At 33.1% G+C, this 18,598-nt stretch overlaps 1 protein-coding gene across 1 annotated transcript; it reads left to right on the forward strand.

The window, feature by feature from the left end:
- Window positions 1-5,440: 5,440 nt before the first annotated feature.
- Window positions 5,441-7,050, forward strand: LOC113710419 (photosystem I reaction center subunit psaK, chloroplastic). The gene is made up of 3 exons (XM_027233415.2): window positions 5,441-5,606; window positions 6,439-6,519; window positions 6,740-7,050. Exons 1-3 carry the CDS (start codon window positions 5,523-5,525, stop codon window positions 6,965-6,967), a joined length of 393 nt encoding a protein of 130 aa, XP_027089216.1. The 5' UTR covers window positions 5,441-5,522; the 3' UTR covers window positions 6,968-7,050.
- The last annotated feature ends 11,548 nt before the right edge of the window (window positions 7,051-18,598 follow it).

Here is an 18,598-nt window from a genome sequence, read left to right on the forward strand (position 1 = left end):
CTTCTATAAACATTGTTCATTCACCATGAGTCCAAGACTCACATACATACTGTGTTCAAAAAAAAAAAAAAAAAGATCCAAAGGTGCAATTACCATAATATTACCCAAAACAAACAAAGTAGTAGAATGAGTAGAGAAATTTTTGCCCCACAAATCAATACGGTCAATGCAAAGTAAGAAAAAACAAACATGAAATAATCAAGGAATATTAAAAAAAATCAAGAAACATTATATAGGCATTAGGAGAAAATCAAGAAACACAAAAAAAAGTTAGAAAACGTAATTATTGAAAAAATTACATGGGAAACAGTAGGAGAAGAGCTCTTCAATCAGCCAGAGAAAAACAATCAAGAATTCCACAAGGACACATACATAATTAAAGAACCAACACTAGATGGCAAATGATGTGGCGCATCCATGGATATTCAATTGTCATTTGCATTTAATATGTTGAACGGCTTTGTCTATCACTCCAATCGTGATGGTGCAATCCGGATACGGGTAGGACGGTCATCAGAAGGACCGTCTTGAGCAGTTCACGGCCAAGATTTGTTTCAAAAAATTTGTATGGTCCAAATCACTTTTTGTACCTCATTTTTAACAATATGTGTGAGACTCGCAAAATTTTGTTCTAAAATTACGCTGTGTGTAAAATGCACATAACCTTCAGGAACGGTTGCAGAGTTGAGTCATGCCCCTGGTCCGATCAATCCATGCTAGTCGATTTCTTCTTCTTGAAGATAAACTTCAGCTCCACCTTTCCGTTCAATCTGGATCGGCTCTTCAATTTCAAGACCTCAGAGTTGAGATCGTAGACAAGCTGAGAATTGGTGGGCAAACCGTTTGATGACAGGTCAACCTCAATCTCCAATTTCTTGGTTGATAACCATCAAGCTTTTGTTTTGCGAACAAAGGCCTCACCAACAGGTGCATCACGAAACTGGAACTTGTAGTTTCCAAAATTAGCATTCTTGACTCCCAATTCAGCATCCATCCGCAAATTGAAGGAGGGGTTTGGGGCTGTTCCAACTTGCAAGGACTTGAGTCATGCTTAATAGTATTGTCCTAAGAAAATTTTTCAGGAAGTTGAAATGTTTCCCCAAAATTAAACAAGCCTTTTTCTTGTTATAAACAAGAAGGATCAGAACTAGCAAATGTTGTGTAAATCCAGCAGAGAGTGGAAAAAAGAAGAAGAAGAGAGCTGCCAGGAAGGTTTTCGTGCTTAACCCACGCACAGAGAGGGTGTAAATTCATCAGTTTGTACTGAAACGGTCCAACTCAACTTCCCTCTCATGCGTGTGAGCCCACACTAATTACCAATCCAACACAAACCCAATAAAAAACTAAGCATTATAAAATGATAAAAAGTCTCTTTAATTTTCCAACGTGGGACACAATCTTTTGAAATACTCCTTCATTTACAACAAAAGTTGGGCGTCTTTACCTTCATCACACTTAGTTAAAAGAGGACCATAGTCCCAGTTTGAAGAACAACAAAGGCAGCAAAATAGGCCAAGTACTTGATGCGCTTCTTGCGCCGAAGCTCATCAGAATCCATATTTGAGGTGGCAAACTCTTCATCACGCTTGACGTTATAATTAGCTGTGTTACTGTTGTAGCTTTGAGGCAATGGATATACTTTGTGGTTGTTCCCTCCTGCTGCTGTTCTCAGCCATTTCAGTGAGTGATTTAGAGAAGTGCTATAGAGCAAACTCAAGAGATTGGATGTATTTTGTTTGCACGGACACGAAGGATATGGTGCTTAGAAGACTTCAGAACCCTGTGGTATTTATAAAGTATATAGACCAGGACAAATGACTACTACTCAACGTCCATCTGTAACTCGGAGAGGTATCGCACTAGAAATGATCAAGGAGTCATAGTCAATGGAATAGGCTGTATTCAAAATCACAAGAATCATAGTAAATATTATATTAAAAGAAATGACTAGTCTGTTTTGCTGAATCTTGTAATCATTAATGTAGTTTTGTTGCTTATTTATATTGTCTAATTTATTAAATATGAACTTTTTGAGTGGTTAAATGTATGTATTAATTATTTCTAACTTTTAATTATTTTTATTCTTTGACTAATATTACTTATATACATGCATAAGAGGTATTTATGAAATAAAAATTTCATTTATTTGCTTAAAGTACTTTTTCTAATTGGATGAACTTTGTTATCAAAACCTTAATTTTAAGGGAAGTTTGTGTAGTTTTACAAACTTTAGGCGAGGCGAGTGAATTTGTCAGAAACCTCTCCTGAGTTTTCTGAAATTATCCGTAGAAAAAATCAAGGAGTCCTAGTTAATGGAATAGGTGGTATTATTCCAACGGATTGGGTGCCGGTGCTCCTGTGTCTTGTGCAATTTGGTCTGATTATCATACACATTTAAATATTTAGTATACAACTAAATCATAATGTTATATTGAATATATATGCAATAGTTTCATGTACTTTATATTTTCATGAGTATAGCAATATAATGTGATTTTATAATTTAATAAGTACAACAATCGGATTGAATCTTGCGAAACTACAATGACAGCGGCCCGATTCCTTATTTCCACTGGAGGAACTATTAAGTCCACACTCCACAAACTCCAAATGACAATATTTTTTCTGCTTTTTCACTGCTGCATGTGATGGAAGCTTCCATCTCCTAGAAATTACAACACATTTGACTTGATGGAAGCTTCCATCTCCTAGAAATTGCAATTAACGAGTAGTGATCCAGATATTCCTGTCCATCTCCTAGAAATTACAATTAACGAGTAGTGATCCAGATATTCCTGTCCTTTTTCTTTTTTCTTTCTCTGTTATTTGGTGACAAATAGCCATATTTTAAGTTTAAGTGTCTGTTAAACTATTTGACCATGGCCAATTGTTTTAATTTGAAATCGCCCCACATTTCTATACTCTCTCCTCCCCACTACGATGCAGTTTTTCATTTCTTTTTTCTTTCTTCGATTGTAGTACTAGTTAAAAAGTCATTGACACAACTGTACTAATCATCCAATTCCATGTTTTGAAACTTAATCAGACTGAAACCAAGTCTAGCTTATCAATTATACTAACGTAAAATTCTTGGCTTAGTGATGTATGAATCCTTTTTAAAAAAAAATGCATGAATCCTTTCTCTTAAAAAGAAAGAAGAATATGTAATTTATCAATGCTTTAATAAAACGCGATGACTTTATTTGCATCACCAAATAGATTTTTTGATATGTAATTATCCATACACTTTACAGATACAGAGATGAATTGAAAGAATATTGATGTTGTATTTAATTGACTTGTTCATACTCTGCTTTATCTCTCTCTCTATTTCTCCCATGTTTTTATTTATTTATTTGGAGCTATGCTTTGTGTCTAAGGTTAGCAAAGCAAGACCATAACAAAATGATCGTAATCTCTAATATATGCTGTTGTTTTGGAGAGTAGGCCTTGTTCGGAAAGGGTTGCCAAAAAATCTCTACATTTTTGTAAACATCTATTTCAATCACTTTTTTATCTCACATATATCAAATCACTAAAGTACAATTTCTACAAAAATTTCAGAAAATTACAATCCAAACTTTACTTTTTATGATGCTTGCTAGGGGGCTGAGTCCTCTATGAGAAAATAGAAACGGTGACCAAATGTGGTCATCCAAGGTCGACTGGGATGAAATCTGCTGTCGAAGACTATTCAAATGTGTATAAACGTGAAAACGATTCTTTAAATGGCTCAAATCATGGTAAATTTTAAAAGCATAAATTGTAAATATGATAGGTTGCAATGCATCTTGTTCAATTTTTTTTTTTACATCCTACCCCTCCCTATTAAATGTTAGTTTAAGTACTCCTAAACTTATAAATTAATGATACGAGAGGTCCTGTAATTAATATTACATCGATAGACCCTTTCAACCACCAAATATACTAATTTCAGTAGAATTATTCCTTGAGAGAACCATCCTTTTTACATATTTATGTGCTTTAGGGATAATCACATTTTTTATTGGACTACTCGAAAAGTGTCCTTATTAGGGATTGGATGTTTCATCTGCAAGTTGCATTTGAACCCAAAGGGTTGGATTGTGTGATAAGATAGAAGGAGTTATAAGTAAAAAGTCTCGAATTTAAATTCTCTCACTTACCAAAAAAAATAAAAAATTATAGAGAAACCCAAAATGTCATATAAGATATAAGTCTTAATTATTTCATGGTTTTTTTTTTGGTTTTGGTTTCACAATTGGCTGATGTGTGAAAAAAAAAAAAATAGGTTCAGTTAAATCAATTTGTAGAAAAGATGACTTTCATATTAACTAATTTAACATTTTCCAGCAAAAAGCGTCAAAATATTATGCTGCTTTTCCTTTACAATTGCAGGCTATGTACTATTGTCAAAACAGACTAAATCTGAACAGAAACTTTTTAGTTTAGGAAAATAGTCATCTATTATGATATAAAAATTTTAGAGTCAACAAAATGTGGGCTTTTACTGTTGTGGTTCATAGAAACTGGTGTGAGAAGAGAGCCATCAGCAATAATATTAACCATGCTTTGGTAATTTCTTATAGCACATATTACCTTAGAATCATTATAATAATCAATAATTTTTTTTTTGTCAAAAAAAAAGGATCTAGTCCCACTGCACGCCCCAACTCTTATTTGGGTTGTTGAGTTATTCCCCATTTTTGTTACAAGGGTCGAACACTGGTGGATGCCCTAACTAGGGACTACACCACCAGGTCGGCTACCTTGGAGGGACATTATAATAATCAATAAATGGTAACCCAAAAAGTCTATAATGCCTGCTCTGTTAACAAATCTAAATTTAAGGCAAAAAAAATGATAGTTCGGCTATACTAGAATATACCGTAGTATAGGCCTACCCATTATCATACCACTCACAAGATAATAAAATTTGGGAATAATTTCAAAAACCTCCTCTAAAGTTTTATGACAATTTTATAAGAATACTTTCTTATATCCGTAATTACACAAAGCGCTGCATGAAATTCGTAGGAATCTCAATTATCTACTACATCTGAGGTGTGATATTCCATGAAGTGTAATTACAAATATGAGAAGGTATTTTTGTAAAATTGTGAAAAATCTCAGGAAAGGTTCATGAAATTATCCCTAAAATTTGACACAAAAATGCAGTCAAATAAATGATGGCAATACTTTAGCTGCAGAAAAGGACAGGACTATAGTATTTCAACAATTTCCCACACATTATCAGCCCAAATCAACTACAATGAGTTCATCTACATATTCATTGCACATAAATCCTTATCCATTTGAAGCCACCCAATCAAAAGCTGCCAAATCAGCAACAAGCATCTCGGTGTATCCAACAACACCATCCTGAGTCCACAAAAGATTCTTGTGGCTATGAGGCAAGACTCCAAATTTTAGTCTATCAAATTTATATTACTTTTTCATGGTCAAAATGGTTAGGATATCGGCCAGAAGGAGCAACTTTTCCCCTTCTTGTTTGATCAGTTCTGCCTCACAATTCTACGCCAATGGCTTCTGCTGTAATGACTTCTCTTCCCCAATTCAATGGCCTTCGGCCCAAAACAGCAACTTTTTCTCCCGTGCGAAGCCTGGTCAGTAGTTGTATCTTTGTTTTTTTTTTTTTTGTGATTAATTACTCTTTTAGGTATAATTGTGGATCATGATTTCGTTAAAACTCAATTAAATTAGCATTTCAATTGTTAATGTTGAATATAGGATGTTGTAAAAACATGAAAAAAGTTGAAACAAGTTTGATCAGTACAAGTTACTCAGCGCATAAAGAAACCTTTTTTGTTTTTTTTCTTTTATACTCGATACAAGATTCAGAGATCGTTAACCAGAAAAAGAAAAAAAGGGACTACCATAAAAAATCCTTAATGTAAAATTTACTGTCCATTTGTATTAACAAAATTTTGTTGTCATTCTGGTGGTTAGGATGACAATTAGAAGTTGTATCCTCTATTTGAATGATGTAAAAGGAAAAAAAAAATTAGAATAGTTTGTTTTCCTTGTCTAGGTTGCATCACCTCGTATATTGACCTTACAAAAATCATTGCAAGAAAATTGTTTGGTTGTGATTTTTTGGAGAAAATTTTTATGTTTTCTGTGAGTATTTCTTATATACAATTTTCAATCACTTTTTTTTACTTCACATACAACACATCCTAAAAAAGTGCTAAAAAGGTGCTAAGTAATTTTCTCCAAAAAACTTCCCAAAAATGCAATCTAAAAAATTTATTGTGAAGCTCAACTTTTTACAAACACACCCTTGAATTCTTTACTACATAAAGTCCTTAGATGAGCTAAAGAACTTTTAACCCTTCCCAAATTGAAAGATCAAGATTGACAAGTCCAAATAATTAGGCAAATTACAAAAGAATAATCAAGAGCACAACCACATAAAAAGTTTGTTTCCATATGCAGGTGGCTGTTCAGCCGATGAAAAGTAAAGGACAGGGAGCTTTAGGAGCTCGCTGTGGCTACATTGGCTCACCCACAAATTTGGTATGCACTTTGCTAATTGCAACTAATAAGTTTTTTTAAAAAAAAATTTTTTCCTAGCAGATGAGTGAGATTTAAGAAGCGATAAGGGAACAAAGAGATTAGAACTCAGAACTTCTAATTTTTGCGGTCTCAAATTTAGCTAATTGCAACTAATAAGCTGCAAAATGATTTATGGGCCAAATATTTTAGCCAACATAGTTTTTTTTTTTTTTTTTGCCAGATTATGGTGGTTTCTACAACCTTGATGCTCTTTGCTGGTAGATTTGGTTTGGCTCCATCAGCAAACAGGAAGTCCACTGCAGGACTAAAGCTTGAGATAAGGGACTCAGGCCTACAAACTGGTGATCCTGCTGGTTTCACCCTTGCAGATACCTTGGCCTGTGGGTCTGTTGGTCACATTATTGGGGTTGGAGTTGTACTTGGCCTCAAGGGCATTGGCGCTCTCTAAATTTGTCCATAAATATTTGTAACAATTAAGCTTTCTTTTCCCCAAATTCATCTTTTTCTATAAGATTATTGGTCTTTTTAGTATATTAATATTTCGATATTATCAAAAATTCTGCAAGAGAAAAGGACATCAAACAAATGAATGAAGAGTGCACTTGCAACTTCTCTTGGAAATTACGCTAATTAAGTAAAAAGTAGCTAATTCCAATTCAGGGAAAATTTTCTGCAAAGGACTCATCCGAAATATGATTTAATAAAGAAAGTCAAACTTTGGATACCAAAATTGCATTTTTTTTTTTTTGGTATACACCAAAGCATCATGTGAGGATAGCCAAACTTTAGTTTACTTATTTCAAGATTTAACTACTTCGACATGTACAAATTCTGGTAACCAAATTCACTTTATAGCTCGAATTGTTGAAAAACCATGAACTACCTTAATTTTCAGAATGGAATAACATTAGCAGCTTTCCTGTACTCTTGATTCCTTGAATGCTTTTATGTCCCGTCGCTTCCTTTCATTTTCTCTTTTAATGATCAGTTTGATTAAAGATTTGTTGAAACCTTGTTTCCTAATCCAAAATAACTTATCAATTTCAAAACCTAAGAAAGAGTAAGTTCCACAACTTTGTTAATGTACCAAAACTACGAAAAGTTTACTTATTTAACTCATTAATTACCAATAGTACTGTATTCCTAATCAAATAATTAAGTTTCTCATTTTTTCATCATGAGCAGTTACTTTAGAATGCTGTTTTCCTAAGTTCTAGGAAAAAGGTTTTTTTTTTTTCCTTTTTAAGGCGAAATTTTTAGGAAGAAGGTAATCAGTAAACCCTATATTCGCACTTTAATAAGTCAAGCTTTTCTGAACGTAAACCCTTTAAAAAAAAATTGCCATACTCGATTTTTTTGTCGTAATTTTTTCCCTCTGTTTTTTTTAATCATTTTCCCTTTGTTTAATTTATGTTTCTTCCTTTCCTTTCAATAGCATTGAATCAATCCTACTGTACTTAACAGACAAACAAAAGGACTAGTACTATTCAAAAGAAAGTTTATAACAATCTTATTGTCATTCATCCGAGAAAAAGAATAACATATATGGCACCTCATCGACGAAAAAAATAAATCAACTAAAATGGCAAAATAAAGGTAAAAAAAAAGAGAGAAAGAAAAACCATAATCATCGAAACCAAATTAAGATATAAAAAAAAACGTTGTGCCATGGTAAAGAACTAGAATTCCTCATCATCAGTCTTTAGTAGTCATCATAATAAGCCAGTGGAGGCGCTCCATGAGGATATCCATATGCATGGTGGCGGCTTCCCATAAATGGTCCCGGAGGACCATAATCATCGTCAAGTGGTGGCGGCAGCAACCCTCGTGGTGGCAATGATAGTGGTGGCCGTGGTGGTAGAAGTGGTGCATGTGGTGGCGGTGGCACTAGCTCTGGCAATGGCGGCATACCTCTAGTTGGACGACCATATTCATGATTGTAATAGTAACCATCCATAGGGTCTCCGGGATTCGGCCCAAAAGTTACTTCAATGCTTCTTATCCTCGGAAGTGTTGATATGTTGTCCCCCAATTGTTGTGCCCAATTGCTGTCACCACCACCCCTGCGTGGTTGTTGATGTCCTCCATCATGAATCTCCTCCTCCTCTTCCACCTTTGGCTTCTTGTTTACGCAGGCACATGGCAATATTATTTTGAGTAAACACTTCTTTGCACACTAATCACGAGATCAAGTGACACAAAACACACAAAAGAAAAAAAATAAGAAAACAATTTTGTTAGAGCATTTCTCCACATACAGTGGATTAGAGTATAAAGAAAATCAAGAAAAATAAATGAATTTTTAGTTGCTTCAAAAAGTATATTTACCTTAGGAAAAATCACAGAGGACTCCATGGTGAAAAGCCAGTAGGAAATTCGTGAAAGGAACCTTAAAGAGGAGACCACAAGGGAGGCATGGTAAAATTTAGGTTAGGATCCATATGTATATATATAGGTAGATGTGTAATATGAACCGAATCTTAGGATGAGCTGTCAAGAAAATATTGAGAGAATCAAATTATTGTAATTTCTATATATAACTATCATTTTTGTTGAGGAAGTGGCTTACCTAGCGGGAAAGAAACTAAGGCGGCAATCAATCATGGTACACAGCTAATTAACAACAACGTGATTGGGAAGATCTCTACCCCTTTCCCAAGGAAAAAAGGATGAAGCAGAAGTGGTTTTTATATTTTTATTTTCTTGATAAACAAGAAATAAGATATTATTGATGAAATTGATTTATGGGATGGGAAGTGGGGAAGAAGAAACAAGTACAAAGAGGGAAAAGAATCCCAAAAAGTAACTTGTGAATTTAGCATTTTACGCTCTTATTCTATCAATTTACAGTTGATTATAACAATCAATTGAATTTGCCATATTTTGCTTGAATGAGAAGTAGTTAATGCCCCTAATAGCGTTGTATTGCCTAAAACACCAATAGGTGTTGTCATCACAAACACGCAAAGCCATGGTAAAAATCAATACAAATCACCATCCCAGAAATTGAAAACCAAATAAGAGACAAAAATAACGAAAACCATCATCAATGCCAAAAAAAAAAAAAACTCTACTATCTCATTTTTTGTTTCGCCATCCCAGAAATTGGTCATTATTTTTTTTTGTTTCGCTGTGTAAACACAAAATTGGAACAAGAAAAATTTATTGCGACTTATTGTACAATGCATTCGTATTTAATTAAAATGGTGACTATAAAGTTTTGCCTATAGTTAATAATTCATGGTGTGATTGATTATTTAAGGAAAAAAAAAAAGGACAAACTTCGACAACATTTTTGCGTCCAAAAGTGATAATTATACATGATGTGCGGTATACTACTGATCCAAAGCAAGTTATTTCCTAATTTCAGATGACATTACAAATTCATACTCGGATTAGGAGGAAGCAAATGGATTCGGTAAGGTTCCATCCAATTGTGTAAATTAATATATATTTTTTGTGTAATTGTGAGTTTTACACTAATTCAGTTATAAGCCATATTTACACAAAAAAATACACCAGTTTATACGGAAATTGTATCAATTTATATTACTAGAGAGAACTGGAACAGGAGAGGCCCCGTATTTGAAATGGACAGGTGAAAACAGGAGAATTGTTCCAACGATCCAAGTTAGCTTTTAGGGACATTAATCTACTGACTGTGAAGTCTCAAATGCATCAAATCCTCTGTCCAACTCCGAACGGTAACGTTTTGTTCAATGCAAAGCGCCCTAGAATTTCAGCTTTCTTGCCGTTTCTTTCCGTATTACTACATGAGTTATTTAAAAAAATTATCAAATCCATCTTTTTTACTCCTTCTATCTTGTCAATCTCTTGATGCAAATTTAAAGATTTTTCTAAGCAAAAAAAAAAAATTTCTCTTGAGACTCCAGTTTGAGGTAGTATTCACAGCCTCTTTCTCTCACTGTCCAAAAAAAAAGGAAAAAGAAAAAGAAGAAAAAGCAAAGTCCAGAATTTGATCACAAAATTCATTAGGAAAATCATGAAAATTGCTGAGGGACATTATGTTGAACAAATAGCTGACAATTTTTATTGGGATTGGAAAAAGACAAAATACAAAAGAAGTTAATCAACCCACCTGAAAAATCGAAGCTATATATCTCATGGACCGAAGAGACATATAAGAGAATTTAATCCACAAAACCTAGCCCAAATTTTTTTACGTTGGCATAAATGTTCATCATAATTTTTTCATAGAGTGGAATTTCTCCTCCTCAACTTCAAATTTACTGATTTGTTTAGGATTAAAAGAGGTATTTCTTTCATTTCTTTTATTTTTTTAGGATTAAAAGAAGAGTAAATCTTATATAAACTAACAGTGTATACACTATCACCGTCGAATTCATAACATGTATGCAAAAGTTGAATTTCAAATTTTAGCACGTAATTGCCGTAGAAAGCAAATCAAAAGAAGCAAGACTTATAAGGAAAAAGCGAGACAACTTGGGAAATGAGGAGGGAAAGAGAAAGTCACATTATTAAATTTGGAGATGAACGGTCACCATTTGTGGAATTCATGCCCCTTCTCTCTTGTAAGACTTAGAGTTTCCGAAAAAGAAAAAAGAAAGAAAGAAAGAAAGGGGACAATTACAACATTGCTAATCTCAAGCCTAAAACTCATGGCATGTTTGATTAATAAAAAGCAATGCAATTTGCAGAATAATAATAAGCTTATATTTTGATATAATTCATTTTATATGGTTCTCTGGCCTTTAAATTAAGCCTGTTTATCCCAACTTTTTATTGTTTTGTTGATTTTTGCACCCCGTAGTTGAGACCGTTGTACTAGTAACTTCTTTGAAATAAAACATGATATTTGACTTCAATTACATGATCAGTTAATCTGGATACGGCATATAATATATATATTCTTTTAGAAAAATGAAATTAAATTGAAAAAGTATCCAAATACAAAAGCAGACAAAGAACGTAGGTGGATGAGCTAGTTTTTTTTTTTTTTTCCTTCAGAAAAGGAGAAAAGATCAAATTAATGCCAAGAAAACATCACACTTTGAACTTTCTTCTTAATGAATTGTAAATAATTGGAAAATCCGAAACATGATTTTCTTGTTCTTCACCCGTCTACAATTCAAATCTGAAACGCACGAGTTGATGGTTGTACAATAAGTTGGATCAAATATCATAATAGAAGTATGGAGCTTACCCAGTTCATCGACAGTAGTAAAAAGAAAAAGAGAAAAAAAAGCATACAAAAAAAAAAAATTGATATATCAATTTGGCCTTCCATTAACAATAAATCTTGGTACAGATTGACGATTTTATGTCTCGAACAACAGTTTTTTTTTCTTTCTTTTGTTTTATTTTTTTATTTTTTGCTATACTGTAAAACATAAGCTGAAGACACCAAACTTTGCTTATTTCAAGAGACTTACCATAGACAAATTCTGCTAAACAATTTCACTTTATGGCTGGTCGAATTTTACAAACGCCATTTCCTCCCTTAATTTTCAGAATGGAGATTCTTGAATCCCTTTATCCCACCGTTTCCTTTTCTTTCTTTTTTAATCAATTTGATTAAAGATTCCCCAAAACCCTTTTTGCTAATATTCAGAACCTAATACTATCAATTTCCGGACCTAGAAAGAATAAATTCAACAACTTTGGCAATGTACAAAACTTACTACCCTGTTACCTATTAAACGTACATTAAGTTATTTCTCTTTTTACTTCATGAGCAATTACCTTAGAATGCTGTTTTCCTAGCATTATACCCTAAGTTGCATTTTAAAACTTCAAGCTTTCTGCACTTTACCCCCTTTCTTCATATTCTTAACATAATTAAATTTCTCAATTTTTTTTTTAATTTTCTACTGATGTTTTTCCCTTTGCTCTCTTTATCTTTCTTCCTTACCTTTTCTTTCTCATTGTTTCCCACTCTCTGATGCCAGATTAACTTTAGTTTTTATCTTTTCAAGCATAGTCCTCATCGTGGGGGTTTGGTTGCTTTGTTATAGAAAATATTATTGGGTATTGCATGCAATTAAAACCTAGTATGTATTCCCAAAAAAAAGGAAGAAAGAAAAGGAGAGATAAAAAATATTCAAAATAAAGTTTATATTGATATTATTCTATTTCCGTCCAAGGAAAAGAATAACATAACACACCACGACAAAACAAACGAACTAGAATGGCAACAGATTGAAAAAAAAAATTGAAAAACACCCCATAATTATCAAAAGGAAATTAAATCCAAAGTGTGCCATGGCCAAGCTCTGGAGTTCCTCATCATAGTAGTCATCCTAATAAGCCGGTGGAGGCGCTCCTCAAGGATATCCGTAGGCATGGTGGCCGCTTGCCATAGATGGTTGCCAATTCATAGCATGATGGTAATAATAATCATCCATAGGGTGTCGTTCACACGTCCCTAAACTTACTTCAACGCTTGTTATATCCTTATGCATTCTTATCATGTTGTCCATGAGATCCTCGACCGTCGGGACGCCTCCTCCCATGGATGGTTGACCTCCTCTATCATGAACATCCCCTCTACGTGGCGGTTGTGAAGGCGTAGCCGGAGGTGCAGGTGGTAGTGGTGGTGGTCCTTTCACCTTTGGCTTCTTCATGCATGCAAATGACAATATTTTGCTCAAACACTTCTTTGCACACCAAAGACAAGATCAAGTAACACATGAGAATACACAAAATGGAAAAAAAGAAAAGAAAAGGAAAAGGCTAGTTAAAGCTTGTTCCCATAGCGGATGGGATCACATACGAAAACCTAATGGGTATGAAAGAAAATTCAAGATAAAGTAGATGAATTTACCTTGGGGAATTTCGCAGAGGAATCCATGGAGAGAAATCGAGGAACCTTTACAGAGGAGACGCCAAAGGAGGCATAGTAAAATTTAGGTTGGGATCCATATATATAGATAGTAGATTTATAATATGAACTGAGTATTATGGTAGCTGTCAAGAAAATATTGAGAGAATCGAATTACTGCAATTTCCATATTTAACTGCAATTTTAATAAAAAAGTAACTTACCTAGCGGGAAAGAAATTAAGGCGGCAATCAATCTTGGGAAACAACTAATTGAGAACTGTGTGATTGTAACAATTCCTACCCCTTTCCTTAGAAAAAAGGAAGAAGCAAGGTGATTTTTTTTTTTCCCTTATTTCCATGAACAAGAGATTGGATTTTATTCCTGAGTTTAACATAGGCCATAAAAATGGGAAGGGGGATGAAGAAGATACAAGTACAAAGAGAAAAAATGTCGGACAAGAAAGAAAATTTCCTTAACTTGTGATTTTTCATTGCAAAGAGTGGGAGATTGAATTTATTACACTTAGTACAATTTATTTTATTTTTTTCTGAAAGATGAAATAAAATTAAACTATTTGGTCATCATTTTTTTTTTGTTTCCCTAGTTCAGAAGGGGTACCACTATGTAAATATAAAATTGGAACCAAAAAAAGATTGTACGACCAATTGTACAATGATTGATTAATGCCTAGTTCAAATGGTAACTTTAAAGATTTGCATATAGTTAACAATTCGTGTGATTGATTGCTCAGGGAAAACAAAAATGGTAAATTACACTTTATTCCCTTATGGTCTAGTGCTTCTTATGATTTCAAATTCTATGCATAACTCTTTGATGGTTTGAATTAAAGTATTAATGTAACGGAAGTAGTCCTTTGTAATGGAACCAATCAATATGTCGAAATTACTCTCGTTTAGAAAATAAAATGACTGAGGTCATCAAGATATATAAACTTTATATGCATGACACTTTAACTAGTTTAGTACTTTATCACATAACTCTATTATGGTTTTTAAAATCTATTCATAACCTTCCTGTGCTTATCAAATAATTTTTGTATTAACATTGGGGTACTTTTGACATTTTAATCGATCTCGTTACAGAATATAAATTTTGTCACTTTGATACTTTAATCCAAATTATGAAGGTATTATCATATAGGATTAATCTTTCCTATATTGACAGTGTATACACTATCAGCATTGGATGATTGACAATTATGCAAAATTTGAATTTGAAATTCAACTTTTGCACACATGTCATGAATCCAACGATGATAATGTATACACCGTCAGTGTAGAAAATATTTACTCATATATATATCTTTCATAATTGTAGAAGGGTGATGTAAAAAAGTACTAAATCATAGGGGGATAAAGTATAATTTATCCAAATAAAAAAAGAAGCAAAATATTGGACAAACTTTTTGCGTCCAGTTTTGCTATTTCTGTGGTATATTGATCCAAAGCTAGTTCCCCCCCCCCCCCTCCCTAATTAGATGACATTGCTAAGTTGTAATGGGAGAGGAGGAATTCACAAATTAGGCTATTTTCTTAGACTAGTCCCCGAAGAGTGAAGGTTCTGAAAAAATGTATTCACAAATTTATGCTTGTACAAACGGAAAGATAAATTTACGAAATACGTTTTTCACTCTTTGAGAAAAGTTTGAAAAATATCACCTTTTGAGAATTTTTTTTTTTAAAAAAGAAAGTTCACCTTTTGGGAATTCACTCTATTAGGAGAAGATAAACAGATGAGAAGAGGACTATTACAACATTGCCGATGTCAAGCCTGCAAACTCATTGCACGTTTGAACAACAAAAAGACAGCGAAATTTGTAGTTTATTAGTAAGCTTATAGGTACATATACTTGATTTTATACGACAATCTAGCCTTTACATAACCCGCTTTATCCCAACACTTTTGAATCAAAATCGGAACCGAAATCATAAATCTCAAAACGAGTGTGAGTTTTTGTCATTCACCCTTACCTTTTAGTTTGCACAGAAATGAATTTCATTCTACTAATTAGTTAACCGATTTAAAACCCAAATAATAAGAGGAAGATAATGGGGAGCAAAACCTAACAATTTTCATTGCAATTGAATAATTCCCTCGATGGCCTACCAAACAATGAGTGTGGGTAATATTAACTGCAAATACACATTCCTGACCGTCATACCCTCGACTAGTTTCGATTGTTTGGATAGTGTATTATTTGAAATATTATTTGGAATAATTACTGTAGCACTTTTTGTGATGTGATGTATGTGAGATAAAAAGTAGTTGGAAATATAAAAAGGTAGGTTGGAAAATGTGTTTGTGATGCAAGCGAAATATTATTTGGGATAATTTTGGTATCCAAACACTCCTGCATTGCAAAGTTGTACTAAGATCAGAATAAAATGTACGGATTAGATGAGGACTTACAACATTGCTAATGTCTAGCCTAAAACTCATGGCATATTTGATCAATAAAAAGTTTCAATTTTAGATAATTAATAAGTTTATATGTTCTTGCACTTTATTTTGCATGCTATCTAGGGCTTCAAATAACACGTTCTGTCCCAACTTCTTATTGTTTTGTTCATTTTTGCACCATATGGCTGAGAGTTTAATTATCTGCTAGAATAGACTGTATAATAAATTGTTCAAGCTAATGCTTTAGCAATCTAGTACTTATCGAAAACAAAACTGATGAATTTTTTGTCATGTGTTGGTCAACTACAGGATCAATATGAATTAGGTATTTTTGGGGGTATTTTTTAGATACTACGTTGTAGCATGGTATATTGAAAAACTTTTACTATGTATTAGGGATGTTTTTAGAATTTAAAATTTTATTAAAATATTTTTTAAAAATTAAAGAAAAAACTTCATCACACACCACCACCCCTCCCCTCCTCCGTCCACCACTGCCATAGCCACCACTGGTCTTCCTCCCCTCCCTGCTTTCTTCTCCCTCTCTCTCTTCCTCTCTCACATACGAAAACAAAAAAGGCTTCTGTGGTATACCTAATACACAGAAAAATCTCCCGTGATTTCAAAACATACAAAATGACACCTCATATTTTGAACTAAATATAAACTAATAGAATTTGTTAAATTTAACGGAATCCGGTAAACTTAACGGAATCCGGTAAACTAACAGTCGAGACTGTCATTTTCATTAAGTTTAATGAATTCTGCTAGTTTATAATTTAGTTTAAAATATGATGTGTCGTTTTGTATGTTTTGAATTTACGGGAGGCTTTTCTATGTATTAGGTATATCACATGAAGCTTTTTTGTTTTTAATCCAATAAATAATTAATCAATAAAGGAACTCCCCTTTGCACAAAAAATATCAAGAAAACTTGATAAAAACACTTTCTGAAAAAATAATAATTTTTGGCTTCATTTGGATCACAAAAGAATACAAGTCCCGCAGCCCCAATAAAAGCCAATTACTATCCAATTACAACCAGTTTTGTTTGCTTAAGAGCTTAAATTTGACCCAAATGACAGAAGTAGTAGCACATTGGTTTCTTGCTCCGTTAAACTCCCATTTGCTTCTCATCTTCCAGTTTCATTATTCAAAAATACCCATCTTCTTTTTCTTTCTTTTTTTGTTTTGTAAGTGAGAATATTTGAATCCAAAATCTCTTCTTTTTTATAACTCCTCATGCATTACAATTCAACCCGATCCTTTTGTCTTTGTTTCTCAAATGATTTCTATCCTCATTTTACTTTCTCATACACTATTAGTTCATGGTTTTAAAGGAAAAGAAACGAGGAGGACATTAAACTAGATATGCAGGGAGGCCCATATATCCCCAATAAAAAAAAAAGGAACAAAAGAAAGGAAAATTTAACATGTAAAATTGTTAATTTAGATAATGAAAAAAAAAGAAACATAAAGCTGTGCGCTTGTGCAATATAAGGAACTACTAAGAATACCTGTTTACTTGCAGGAGGAAAATAAATAATCTGAGATCTAAATGTGTAGATTTCATCTGTTTACAGCTTTTCTTGCTCAAATTGAAGCTCTTGAATTATTTAATTAACACAATATAAGATATGCTGTTCTTTGACACTGAATCACAAGCAGTTCATCCAATTTTGATATGAAAATTTTTACAGATATTTTTCTAATAAGAAGCTATCTCCAAACTTGGGACTAGTTCATGAACCATGATAGTCCTACTAGTCCCTCATATACGTTAATCCTTTCTCCTTTTTTTTTTTTTTGGTTTTCTTTTTGAGCCTCATACAACTAAATTCTATACAATGCAAATACCTAAATTAATGAAACATTTGCAAGTGCGCGCAAAAGCAATCATGCGATTCTGGGTCACTCAAAAGTGACTAAATTGACTTTCTAACGTTCTCATGATCAGGTGGCAATTTTTTTCTTTTTTTTTTTAGTGAGAGGGCTTGAACCTAAGACCTTTTATTTAAAATCCCTCCCACATTATAACCCAACCCAACTTTTACCCAGGTGACAATTTCTTTATCCACTATTGTATGCTACTAAATCAAAATCCAACTGCATGTGAATTTAACATAAAAGGGATCGTAGAATCTCCCTGAATTAAAAAAAAAAAAAAAGTATGGAAACTCACCACTAGAACAAAGTATGCCAATGAAAGCATAAACTGACAAAATTGAAATTATTTTTCTAGTATGAGCAAATATTTATTTTCAGAAAAATCAAAACAGGTCTAAAATTATCTGTTAAGGGAAAAGATATAAAACTCAATTAAGACATATTTATCAACATGGTTTTACTTGATTATGCCCCTAACCAACAGCATAAACAGCCGAAGTGAATCAAAATCAAGCATCCAATAAAGAAGCAACTTTTGATTATTGAAAAAGTTGTATCTTAGTTCCAAACATCAAGGCCTAGATCTCCAATCAATTGATTAAAAAAAACTTTCACTTTTATGATTGCATATGTAGTCATAAAAAAGTAGATATATGTTGACATCAATGAATATAAAAGAGGAGAAATTACCATAGTTATTAAACCCGGCCCGGAGAGGAACCCGGTGAAAGAGGTGGGTCAACGGGTTTTTGGTTCAACCAGTGGATGAGTGGTCCAACCGGTGGGTCACTAAATATATTTAAATATTATATCTCATAATTTTTATGTCATAATAAATATTCGGTTAGTTTAATTTAATATAGAATCATTAATTCTTATAAGAATTAAGAACCTAAATATAATTAGTAATCTATCAAATATCAAGTATAAGATGTTATCTAAGTGTAATTATCTAGTTTATTTATG

This window comes from Coffea arabica, chromosome 9e (genome assembly GCF_036785885.1).
Source record: "Coffea arabica cultivar ET-39 chromosome 9e, Coffea Arabica ET-39 HiFi, whole genome shotgun sequence".
Classification (NCBI taxonomy): domain Eukaryota; kingdom Viridiplantae; phylum Streptophyta; class Magnoliopsida; order Gentianales; family Rubiaceae; genus Coffea; species Coffea arabica.